Source organism: Pinus tabuliformis, chromosome 4_2, assembly GCF_031772625.1.
Source record: "Pinus tabuliformis cultivar Carrire ecotype Pingquan chromosome 4_2, CPIR1, whole genome shotgun sequence".
NCBI lineage: Eukaryota > Viridiplantae > Streptophyta > Pinopsida > Pinales > Pinaceae > Pinus > Pinus tabuliformis.
Window position 1 is genome coordinate 1,107,043,655 of NC_142304.1, and position 13,097 is coordinate 1,107,056,751.

General features: G+C 40.0%; 1 protein-coding gene across 1 annotated transcript in view; it reads left to right on the top strand.

The window, feature by feature from the left end:
* Positions 1 to 13,097, top strand: part of LOC149173542 (chloroplast sensor kinase, chloroplastic-like) — a 176,584-nt gene that overhangs the window by 74,546 nt on the left and 88,941 nt on the right. Inside the window, exons 4-6 of the mRNA XM_089424653.1 lie at positions 3,950 to 4,015; positions 4,133 to 4,201; positions 4,358 to 4,450. Of these exons, the coding sequence (XP_089280779.1) occupies positions 3,950 to 4,015; positions 4,133 to 4,201; positions 4,358 to 4,450 (228 nt within the window). The remainder of the gene's footprint in view (positions 1 to 3,949; positions 4,016 to 4,132; positions 4,202 to 4,357; positions 4,451 to 13,097) is intronic.

Genomic DNA, 13,097 nt, shown 5'->3' on the forward strand with positions numbered 1-13,097 from the left:
CCATGGACATGTCACCCCCTTTAGAGGTATAAAACCACTTAATAGACTCTTTGGTTAACCCCCTTTTTGAGCTTGGAGATGCTTGTACATGCTAAAGCCCCACTATGGTAGGGCTTGCCACTATGAAGTGTCCATTTGATTCTACGATTTGTAAGCTCTTTTACTCAATTGCTCTAATGATCTATTGTACTAGAAGGCAAGGGGATGCATTGGATCTTATACAGGATTGCAAGTGGGTCTCCACTTAGGGTTTGGTCTGCCTATACCAGTTCCAAGCTCTCCATAGGTCCAAGCTCAAACTAGTAGGGGTCCTAGGAGGGGATCCTATAGAGCTACTATTAGGTAAAGTTGCAACAATAGAGCAATAACCTACTGTCACCTCAACTAAATCTCTCTGCTCTTTACAGACTTTCACCTATGGGAGGAGACCCGGTATAAGAGGAATGGCAAAGATGAATAGATCAATGATGGATGAGTTTCAATGATGGGATGAGGAATGATTCCTAGAGCCTATTCACAAGAGAGACTCAATTAAATGGCTTGCTTGCTTAAGAAGCAAGGTGATAGGCTCTCTAGGAAGGGCTAAGAGGATACTTAAGCCTAGGTTTGGAGAATATCCCTTAACAAGAAGCTTCCTAGACCTAAGAATCCTTATGGAGAAATGGATTTTATGCAATCCTTGTGGAATTTGAGTTATAAAGTTGTGGGACCACAAAGAATGCAAGGGGGCTCAAACCAGGTCAAGGGTGTGGAGTTGATCAACAATAGAGGGGCTTGACAAGGTTTGGGAGGGGAATAGGATTGAAGGAATATTTTTCTTTTGAAATTCAAATGTAATGATCCAAATGAGGATACTAACCCAAGGCAACCTAGGGAGAGGATTGATCCTTGAGCTAGGGCTTGCAATAACTCAGGATTCCACTGATGAATTGAGCTCAAATTTGGAGGACCCCTTGAGAAAACCCCAGCGTAGTTATGGACCAAATTTCAAGGTTATGAATGGCTACATAGGATTTCGCTTGATGCCCTAGGTGAGTTAGGCATAAAGAGAAGAGAAAGGTGAGAAACATATTCGTTTAGGTGACCACCAATGGCTAGACTAGTGCCTTGCCTTAGGGAGAGATGAGGTCAAGGTGGTTTTGAGATTTGGAGAAACTTTTACTCAATCAAGGAGACCTTAGGCAACTTCGCATGGCAAATTAGGGCATGAACTCGGCTAGCAAAGAAATTCACACTTTGATGTGCAAGAATTGATGACTTATCAAGGTATTATCAATGAAATTTAACCTCTAGGAACATTCGTTCATCATATATGACACATGTAACATATGCAATGCCTCATAAGTCCAAAAATTCCACAATTTCACATAAAATTAGGGCAATTTCAGATCTAGAGAGCGAAAATCCCATACATTATTCATGTGACAAGAGAAATGTAAAGATAAACATGAAAAAGAGCACTTACATGTATAATGAGTATATCCAATCATCAATTCAAGACAAAATTTGAAGCTCCAAGATCAAGAGATAGTATCCAAACATCAAAATTCATCCATGAAACCAAACTCGTCCTCCAAAAGGGAATGCAAAATTCTCACAAGAGCTACTAATCCAATCCAAGTGATGATGAGAGGAATGAATGAGCCTCTCATCTATTTATATCCTTCCTAAAAAGTTTGATTTGCCTAATTAGGCATAATTAAGCCCCAAATAATAAAATAATGTGCAATAATAACATCCCTTGGTGACAAGCTCACCAAGATAGCTCCATAATACAAAAATAAGCCTCTCAAGAGGGAAAAATAGTAAACATGATGAGTCGTTGGGCCATTGAGAAGGCCTACTGGAGTCCAAATTGTGCCAAGGTGAGAGAATAGGTTCCAAACATAGTGATCAAGGGGGTTACCCCTTGATATCCAAGCAAATCCAATGTGGTGCCCTTAAGTGGGTGTGGGGGCACAATGACATTGTAATGGGTCTCCAAGTGGATCGATAATGCCTATATACCATCTGTAAGGGCTAGAATGACGACATAAACCCTCCCTCTGTCTCTCATGGTGAGACATCCTCATCTGGGTCCTGGAACATTTTCCAAGTGTGTGGTGCAAGTGTGAAGCCGACTGGGCAGGGTGGTCCAGGGGCATCATCCTCATCCAAAAAGGTGGAATATGAGCAATCAATGAATAGTGCTGAAGGGTCCATGAAGTGGCAATCTACTCTCTGCTATGGTTGAGGCCCATGGCTCTCAACGCTCACCCTACAAGTGCTAATATGGCCCTCTGGAGGGCTTGGACTCTGTATAGGGAGACCAAACCCTAAATGGAGATCCACCTGCAATCTTGTATAAGATCCAATGTGCCCCCTTGCCTTCCAGTACAACACATCATTAGAGTAATCGGGTAAAAGAGCTTACACTTCATGGTGGCATGCCCTTCCATAGTGGGCTTTAACATGTACAAATGTCTCCAAGCTCTATAAGGGGGGTTAACCAAGGAGCCTATTAGGTGGTTTCTACCTCTAAAGGGGGTGACATGTCCATGGTACATCCATCAAGTGGTAGGTGGCCTGTGATACAATGATGGAATAGAGCGGGGGACCAAGGGGAAAGCTCTAAGCCACATGCCATGGTACAAGGGTAGATATAATAGGGGAAGCCCACACTTGGGTACATGGATGTAGGAGGGAGCAATCGTGGTACATGAGTTTCCTTGGCCTTTGTTTTTCCACCCTTCTTCATATTGATTTTTGCCTTTGGTTGATTTTTCTTCATAACTTCTCGGGGCTCTAGGAGATGAGAGCATGATGTGTAGGGTGTAGCAGTGGATACCCCCTTAAGGTGGGGCAGTTCATTGCCCACCAGGGGTTGGGACAATCATGGGTTCCTTAATGATGAAGGGGGCTCATATAGGGCCCATAGGAACCAGGGTGATGGCCATAGATAAGGGGTAGAGCTCATGTTTGGCTTTTGCCCACGTGCTAAATTTGTATGTCTCGACCATCTTTTGCATTTTGTGGTACATTTCCTGTTGAGAGTGGCCAAATTATGCTTTTTCCTTTTCTTTTAGTTGCATCAACCTCCGAGGCATCGTTCCAGGCTTGACCAAGGTGTGGACAAGGGGAGGGGGAGGCTAACTCCTTGTGGACCCAGTGGACAAATGTGGACCTAGATGGGAAAAATGATGAATGGGGTTGTAATGAGTGGAAGGGAGTAATGTATATGGTATCGGAAAGTAGGACCACACAACCAAAATCGGGGTTTCCCATGTAGTGTCATCCCTAAAGCTAGTAGGGACTAGGATGCAAGGTTAACCATCAAATTTGGAAAAGGAGACGAGTGCAGACCTAACCCACTCTTCTTGCAGAATCCCCCTAGTAATCCATGCCCAAAAGTATCCATGACAAGTAAACAAAAGTACCCAAATACACAATGAAAAGTCATACCTTTAGGTTTGGCAGGCCCATCATTCAAACATACGATCATAATAGATTGACGAGAGACCACATGGCTAGCTTAGGTGGCGGAGAAATGGCACATTGAGCTATCTGGTACCTACAAGGGGCTGCCGGCTGAGGACCATCTAGGAGAAAATTTTCGGTTGTCACCCACAAAGTGGTGGGTAACAGGGTCCATATGTTGTGAAGCCACATGTAGGACATAAAACTTACAATCCACTTTGTGTACTGCTTTTTGTAAATATTTTTATGTAAATATAAGACATTTGTCAAAATGGAATAAAATAATATATTAATGATAAGTATGAAACTAATTAATGATAGATATTATCTTGGCTCTTGTGTGTTGATATATTACAGCAATTTGTTGTAATACATAAACATATGAGAGCCCAGCTAGCATGTGCAGTTTGTTTCAGCCTGAGTTTAACTTATTGTAAGAGATCTAAGGACTATTGATTTATGCTTGATCAATATAATTCTTTTATTGCCACAGAGAGCACTATTACTGCAGCAAACGTCTTGGCAGAAAGGCGTAAGAATGAGCAATCTCATGGAGCAAGTATGCTATTTTCTATTTGTTTAGTGATTTTGAAGCTTGACATTATTACTTTTCTTTCTCAATATTTTTACTAGAGGATGCAATTTGAGCACGCCCTTATCTAAACTGTTTTGGCAGATTCATGGACCTCTTTCAAATATCAGGACACTAAGCAAAATGCTAATACCACATCTGAAGAGAAGTGAGGTTGCAATTTATCTCTGTTTGAATTTACTATGCTTCGATAACTAAACATTCAGTTGCATGCTACCAATTATTTATTATGCTTAAAGTTTCTATCAAGATATAGGAGTTTGTGAGGTTTTTGATTTCCAAATGGAAGTCATCTTGGATTGTGTGCAGATACCACATGATCTATTGGAAAATATACTAGTGCAAGGGGAACATATGAAAGGTCTCCTACAGGAATTGCAAGATGCCTTTTACTACACCAAGGTATCGCAATTGTATGAGAGACCTTTAAAGTTCACTTTGTGAGATAAGAGCAGATAATTGTTTTAGGTTTTAGTTTCCTTTCTTTTGTTATTTAAAAAATGACATTACCTCAGTCCTGCTTGTTATGACAAGTTTATTTAAGTAAAGATCCTCTTCCACTTCATGATTGTTGTAGATTGGTGCATTATTGACATCTAGCATTTACATTACAGGACATGTTAAGGACTTTTGCAATGTGTGTTTGTGATGTACGTCAACTTTTCCAAGGAAAAAACTAATTCATCATCTGCTGACTTCAAATTTAAAAATTAATAATAATAATCTAATTTAAGGTCACAGCCTAGCCAGACTACAAACTGTTGTTTGCGGCCCTTCTGTTTGTGGAACAAGTGACCCCCTCTATGCACAATTTGACTGCTTGGTCTATGAAGTTTACATACCCTATCCTGCTCCGGATTCAAACCTGTGGCCCCCGAGGGAACACATATTCTTAACTGTTAGGCCCACTGAGGCTGTATACCTAATACTGGAAGTCAATTCACCTAAGCACAGGAAGCATTCTAATATGTTTAGTGTTAGAACTCCAATTCGCTTTGTCTAGAAGTATACAAGTGAGCCATGGAACACAGATATCTCTTCAAACAAGTCTGTATGATTGTTCAGGAAACTAGTTTAATAATGGGGAGCAATGTTATAATGTGAATAGCAACGACCTTCACCATTATGTATACCATGCGTGAAAGGGTTGCCAATGGCCATGCATTATGTTCTCTACCTATTCAATCTCTGTTATTCTATTTTTTTAGGACTTCCATTGTAGCAATGCTACTCATAGTAGATGCTAGAGGATAGAGCTGTTAAATTATGTATAAAAGAGTGCACTCAGAGCTATGGCATTGCAGAAAACTGTAAGAATAACACACCATTGGAATGCATGAATATTTTGTTGCACAGTTTTAATGATATTTTGCTGAAATAGTTTGACTTTCAAGTTTCTTTAGGACTCTTCTTCAACTAACTATTCGGAGGTTAAGATAGCAGGTTTTGGGAATGTCCAGGCTATCTAAGGTCTAGTTGGACTAGCTGGGTGGCATATGATTTGGGATTAAACAAATAGTTCTCTGCCGAGTCATTTCAATTGTTTGTCTTTGCAATTGTAATTGTCGTGCTGTCCAAGTTATTCATGGTAGGTCAGTCTGATGTCCAGATTGGTTGGAAAACTGATGACATTGACTTGTGCTGGACAAATATTGGTGAGGTGCTTGTATTGTGGATCTACAGCATAAGTTGAATGCTATTGGAGACCAACAAATCCATCTTCTCCCATTTTTTTTTTCTTTTCAGTTGAGGTGGGGGAAGTGGGGGTGGGTTGGGCAAGAAAATGTCAGGAACAACTATGATGCAATAAGAAAGTCAATGTGGTCTAAGTGTAATAAATCTCTTCTTGTTCCTATAGTAGTCATGTTGAAATTTGTAGCTCGGGCAGGTACTTCTGCATAGGCCTTGTGTCTAGGCATATAGAAGTCACCCACATCTCCTTACAACACTTTCACTAGGTTGAGCATGCTGCTAATATAACTTAGCCTAAGTTTAATGGAGGAAAAAACACATATTAATATGTTGGCTTATTGAGCAAATAAAACTTAGGAAAAATAAAGTAATTTACTATAGTAAGTTTTAATACTAGCCATTGATCTCAAGTGAGACGATATCTACTCAGCCAATCACTTTGAGATTAGTGTTTGGATTAGGGTTTTGGCTCAATGTAAAGTTATTAAAGCAAGGCTAGGGAGAGGGAGAAGATACACAACTCAAGATTGAGAGCGACATCTCAGTGGGCGTGTGTTGGGATCAGATCCAGAATATTGTATTATGTATTTTCTTAGTTGGGCCATTTTCCCAGGATGGTAGCCCAAGTAGCTTTTGAGGTTTTTTATTAATGATGAACTACTAATTTGTTGTGAAGAAATTTGTTTGTATTATTGTGATTTAGATCGTTATTTGTTTCTGTTGAATATTTTTGTTAGGAACCTAGCTGTGTGTTTATTCAATAATTTATTTGCTTGGAATTAAACACTGAGTGCTAGGCTTAAGAAAATCTAACATGGTATCAGATGTAAAATTCTATATCGATTTTGGAATTGTAGGTGTCATGTTTGTACCAAATCGTTAGAGCTAGGTTCTGTCGCAATCATACAAACAAAAATGTTTTTAAAAGGACCAAAGTAAATCAGTGGGACGATTGAGGGGAATTTTTTTTACAAGTCAGAATTTTTTAAGGGGGGTGTTGTCCTTTGAGATAACCTAAGGTCAGTTGGCTATGCCAAAGCATCTAAAATATTTTGTTTGATTTTAATGGTTGGATGACCAGTGAACTGCTTTTTAACAGGGGCCTTAAACTTAGAAAGATCCTTAATAAAGCAAAAGGCTGTTTTTTAATTATATATGGTTATTTTTTATTTTAAGTGGGATGGATAAGAAGAATTTAGAGAAGTAAAAATGATTTAATATTCAGACAAAGTATTTCACCATTTATAAGCAGAAATTAAGAAAATTGTGTTTTCTTAATTAACAAAATATAATCAAGTCATTATAGAAATCTTGTGCAATTTAAATTCAAAGAGGAATTTACAATAACAGATAGTCCTGTAAATTAATCTCTTAATTAAACTACAACTTCACAGCGGATTCAAAATGAAACTGAAATTCAATTAAATTTTCAATCGGATGACTGTAAATGAAATAAATTATATGAGGAATACATAAAGAAAAATATAAGAAAATAACTCACTGAGAGACAAGCCATATGAAGTAAATCTAGAATCTTTTATAATATCAAAAATGCTCCAGCTTAGTACAAGTCTGTCTGATAACTAGCTCAAGGGTGCAACCCTAAATACTTCGACAGAATGAAGTATTTAAACAAAAATACAAAATATTACAATAAATGCCTTAGTGACAAGGCATGCTATTATTTCTTAAAACTAACTTAAAGGGAAGGAATTTGATCAAAAAGAATGAATCTGCACATCTGGCCCTGTTTTGATGGCAAGCTGTTGCTGAGTGGCCACTATTCTGGTGCTGCGCTGGCAAAAATTGATCTGTCCTCTAATCCTGATATTCGCACCACTTGAGGGATGTACCATGGACATGTCACCCCCTTTAAAGATTGAAACCACCTAATAAGATCCCTGATTAACCCCCTTATTGAGCTTGGAGAGACTTTTACATGCTAAAGCCCACTATGGAAGGGCATGCCACCATGAAGTGCCCCATTGATTCCATGACTTGTAAGCTCTTTTACTTGATTATTGTAATGATTTGTTGTATTGGAGGACATGGGGAGGCATTGGATCTTATGCAGGATTGCAGGTGGGTCTCCATTTGGGGCTTGGTCTCCCTATATGGGGTCCTAGCCCTCCAGAGGGCCACATTGGCACTTGTAGGGTGGGAATTGAGATCTATTCACTTAGAAAATGCCTAGTCGGCTCCACACTTGCACCATACACTTAGCAAATGTTCCAGGGTCCAGAGGATGTTTTTCGCTGCAAAGGGAGGGCTTGTATCATCATCTTGGCCATTACAAATGGTCTACAGGCATTTTCGATCCACTTGGAGACCCATGAAGATGTCCTTGTGCCCCCCCACCCACTTGGCAACACCACAAGGATTTGCTTGGAAAACAAGGGCCCAACCCCTTGTCCACTATGTTTTGAGGTTCATTCTCACATCATGGCACACTCAAGACTTCATTAGGCCTCCTCAAAGGCCCAACGACTCACTTTATTGATCATTCGACCCTCTTGAGAGGCTTATTCTTGTATTATTGAGCTATTTGGGGGTTTGTCACCAAAAGTAATGTTATTATGCACATTATTTTATTTTAGGGGCTCAATTAGGCTGATTTAGCTAAATCGAATTCATTAGAGAGTGTATAAATAGAAGTGAGATGATTCATTTTCTGGATCATCACTTGTATTGGGTTATTTGCTTTTGTGAAATTTTCACTATCCCTTTTGGAGGACGAGTTTGGATGTTTTGGATGAATTTTGATGTTTGGATACCTCTCTCTTGTCTTGGAGCTTCATTATTGGCATAATTTTATGATTGGATATACCCTCTTATGCATGTAAGTACTATTTTAATGCTTATTCTTGTAATTTACTTTTGTCACATGAATGTTGCTAGGATTTTCGCTATACAAGTCTGAAATTTACTGTTGCTCTATATGAAATTGTAGGAATTTTTGTTCTTTATAGCATTGCATCATGTCATGGGCCATGTATGAATGGGTGAATGTTCCTAGAGATAATTTATGTTAAATACATCTCGATAAGTCATCATTTATTGCAAACTGAAGTATAAAGTCCTTGCAGCAGTTGTTCTCATGCTCTAAATGCCATGTGAAGTTGTTGAAGGCCTCCTTGATTGGGTGAATTCTTCCCAAACCATAAATTTTCCTTGACTCCATGAATCCTAAAGGACAAGGCACTAATCCTTGATTTGTGATCATTTTCAATGCTTGTTAATTTCACCTCCCTCTTTTTCTAGGCCTAGCCTACATAGGTCGCCTAGGGCATCAATTATCTCACAATCTAGCCACCCAAGCACTTTGATTTTTGGTTCACAACTGCATTGAGGTTTGCTCTAGAGGCCCTCCAAATTTGAAGCAAATCTGACGATGGGATCTAGAGATATAGCTAGCCCTAGGTCGAGGACCATTTCTTGCCCTAGTTTTCCCTTGGCTAGTGTCCTCATTAGGATCATTGAATTCAAACCTCAACTAAAATTTGTCCTTTGATTCTCTTCTCCTCCCTAATTAGGTCAAGCCGCTCATCGGGTGATCGACTCCATACCCTTGACCTAATTTTGAGTTTGCTTGGTCCCGTGTGGTCCCACAACCTATTGATGCCAATTCCACAAAGATCACACAAAGACCAATTCTCTACAAGGATTTCCAAGCCTAGGAATCATCTTTGCTAGATATATTCCCAAACCCTAGCCTTGAGAATCCTCTTAGCCCTTCCTAAAGAGCATATCACCTTGCTTCCCGAGCAAGAAAGCCATATAATTGAGTCTCTCTTGTGAATAGGCCTTAGGAATCACTCCTTGCCCTCTTATTGTTCCATTCATCTAGTGATTCCCCTTTATATAGGGTCTTCTCCCATTGGTGAAAGTACATAAAGAGCAGGGAGCTTTAGCTGAGGTGACAGTGGGCTATTGCTCCATTGTTGCCCTTGACCTAGTAGTTGCTCTACAGGATCCCCTCCTAGAAGCCCTGCTAGTTTGAGCAGTAACAAGGCCTAATGCAATTGATGATTAAAGACATATGTCTAATTCTTATTGTACGTTGTATCTCAGCTAAATATTTGATGAATATCTAATAGAAGAAGAAGAATTGATTATGGGTTTTCTCCCTTGTGGGGTTTTTCTCTGGTCTTTGACCAAAATTCTTGTGTCTCTATTGTATATGTTTTTCTTCTATTGTTCCTTACTATTTCGCTGCATTGTTGATGTTGTTGTTCTCTCTAATATAGTTGCAAATGTTTATATGGGGTGAATGTAATGAGAAAATTGTTGAAAAAGTTTAAAAATGCAATTATCTACAGCAGAGAACAATCTAGCCCTAAAATTAACACAAAAGTTTTCCTCCATTGCAAGAAACACCTCTTTGTAGCATAGAGGAGATGTGAATTGTGTGCCTCACTTAAATACACCAAATCTCTTTTAGCATAGTGTTTTCCCCTGCCACTTTGACTTACTCACCAATCTTGCCCTCAATCCATGTGCAATCACATAAATTGCCCTTTATGACATCCCTAGGCAACTTGTTATCTTGATCACCTCCCCTTCATCCTCTTGCCACATATTCAACTACATGCATATAAGGGAACCACTCTAGGGTTAAACACTAGCAAGGCTATGGATGAGGAGGGGGTCCAAGCAAAGCTCTTCAACATGATACATAGTCATTGGTGCTATGGATGAGTAGGGGGTCCAAGCAAAGCTCTTCAACATGATACATAGTCATTGGTGCTATGGATGAGGAGGGGGTCCAAGCAAAGCTCTTCAACATGATACATAGTCATTGGTGCTATGGATGAGGAGGGGGTCCAAGCAAAGCTCTTCAACATGATACAGTCATTGGTGCATCACATTGTTGTTTTGTTTAACCATGTTGTCAACTTAAGGTTGCCACTAGCTTGGTTCCACCATATCATCCACTTGATTTATAAATCAGGCTCTAGTGCAGATCCAAATAACGACAAGATGATCATGGTGATGCACATTCTCAAAGCTTTATGCCATTGCCCTTTTGAAGTTTTATGTCATTGCCCTTCATTTGTGGCTATTTAAGGAGCTTGAGAGGAGAGATTTTCAGGGTAGCAGATAGGCAGGTTTTAGAGCAAGGTATTAGATGATGAATCATATCCTCATCCCATTAGCCATTATTTAATAGGCAAGACACCACTCTTCGAAGCCTTTTGTTGCTTTATAGACTTTTGGAAAGCCTTTGACTCAATCTTGTGAGAGGCCATGTTTTAGAGGCTCAAAGACATTGGTATATGAGAGGACCTTATAGTTGCTCGTGTGAGACTATGAGACCGTCCTTGGTTGCCTTGGCACAATACATGAATTGTTATATTTCATCAAGAGCACCATTGGGATGAAGAAAGGGTGCCCCCTCTCGCCCACTTTATTTAGGATCTACATATACGAGTTGGAGTCTTTTTTGCATGAGCACATCCATCTAGATGACAGTTGTCTCCTCTACCATGCGCTAATCTCCATACTCCTCTCACTAATGGTGTGGTTCTTTCGGCCTCCAGACTTGAGGGTCTATAGAGATAGCTAGATTCTCTTGCCACATTTTGTGACCTTTGGAGTCAATCGTTAACCTTGGGAAAACCAGGGAGATTATCTTCAATTACTTGAAGGGGGCACTCTTAGGTTTACACTTTTATTTTAGGGAAGGGGTTGAGATTACCACTACATATACCCTACCCAAGGGTTTAGTTTTCAAGGCCTAGGTTCAGGTTGAGATAGGGTCCTCAACTTCAGGTGAATAACAGGTATGGATTCCTTGCTCTTATAGAGAGGCAGTGTTTCCAGCACCTTTTTTAGGACATCTCATCCAAATTAAATCTCAAGAATGCCATCATCGGACCCACAGTTTTTGCATGGTTCAGAGGTATGAGGACCAACTTGCTCAAGTGAGATCGGGTTTGCATCGAGAGAGTTTAGAGCCTCTTGCATCATTGCATCATCAGATGCCAGAGGATAGTTCCTTAACCCATCATTTAAGCAGAATTTGCAGCACATTTCTTCTGACTTGAGATTGTCTTTAGACTAGTAAAGTTGCTACATTGTCTTCAAAGATTTACCAACTCAATGGCCAATAGGGACTAATACCCTTGTAGGCCATTACCTAGTCTGCATGCCCCTTTGCCCAAACCCCCATCCAAGAGAGTGGTGGTACTCACAGATTTCTTATTTCCTTTAGTCAATTGGTATACCAATGGACTGTCTTCCCCAATTCATATACTCTCTAGATGTTCTCGGCCACCTCTTGCCTAATAATCAAGAGATGAACTAGTTTATCGAGGATATTTATAGGTAGTATATCTAGGTCACTCGGATCACCCCCCGGGGATTGGGGCCCAAGATAGCCTTTTATGTAGAGCATTTCTTGGAGCTTAGAGATGACCTTATAGCCCCCTCCGCTCCCCTTGCCCCTTCCCCCCGCCCCCTTGTCCCTCCCCCCCCCCCACATGCTTTAGCATTAGATACATGGGCTCGGAATCCTCCTAGGCTAGTTCAGAGTGGGCTCGCATCAGATTTGTGGAGTCGCTGATTGAGATCTCAAGATAGTTTACACCAGACCTGCAGGCAACCTTCCTCCACCAGCTCTCAAGAGCAAAGAACCTTTCTACACAGAGAGACAGCCCCCAGACCAGATTCAACTCTTCCAGCCAATAGTCTATACAAAATTTCTTTCTTTCAGCCTTGAATGGTAGGAGAGTTGCACATTCAACCTCAAAGGAGGATAGGATTCTCCCCCCACCCTCCTTTGTCCGACAGTCAGCATTTGGACTCTTGAGGCTCTTTTGATTTTTCTTGTATTCGATTCCAAAGCATTGTATTTCTTCTTGGTGTTAAGTTAATTGAGCTTAGATCTTATATTATTTTTGCTTTTTTGCTTTCATAGTAGTGGCCTTTGCGCTCCCACTATGTATCAACATTTATGTACTGAGTAGTCCTGTTGACTTACTTTTGGTCATTTGTTGGACATTAATAAACTTATCTCAAGTTAATTTATTAAGAATTCCATATTCATTGACCAATTGTTTCTTCCAAACAAAATCCCCAAAGTGGATTGGGTCAATTGGTTCTGTAAGTGCAGGTTTTACCTACTACAAATTCAATTCCTATGGAGCCTCCTCTGTACCCCATTCTGTGAGGAACAAACCTTGATGCATAGATGTAGACCAACTTCTATGTTAGACCTGTTCCTGTAAAGTGCCCAGAGATTGTCTGAGATTGAGCTGAGATAAACTTTGCTGCTAGATTTATGTTTGATGACAAGATTACTGTGAGATGAACCCCAAGTGTATTTTCATAAATTCTTCTATAGATTTGCAACTAA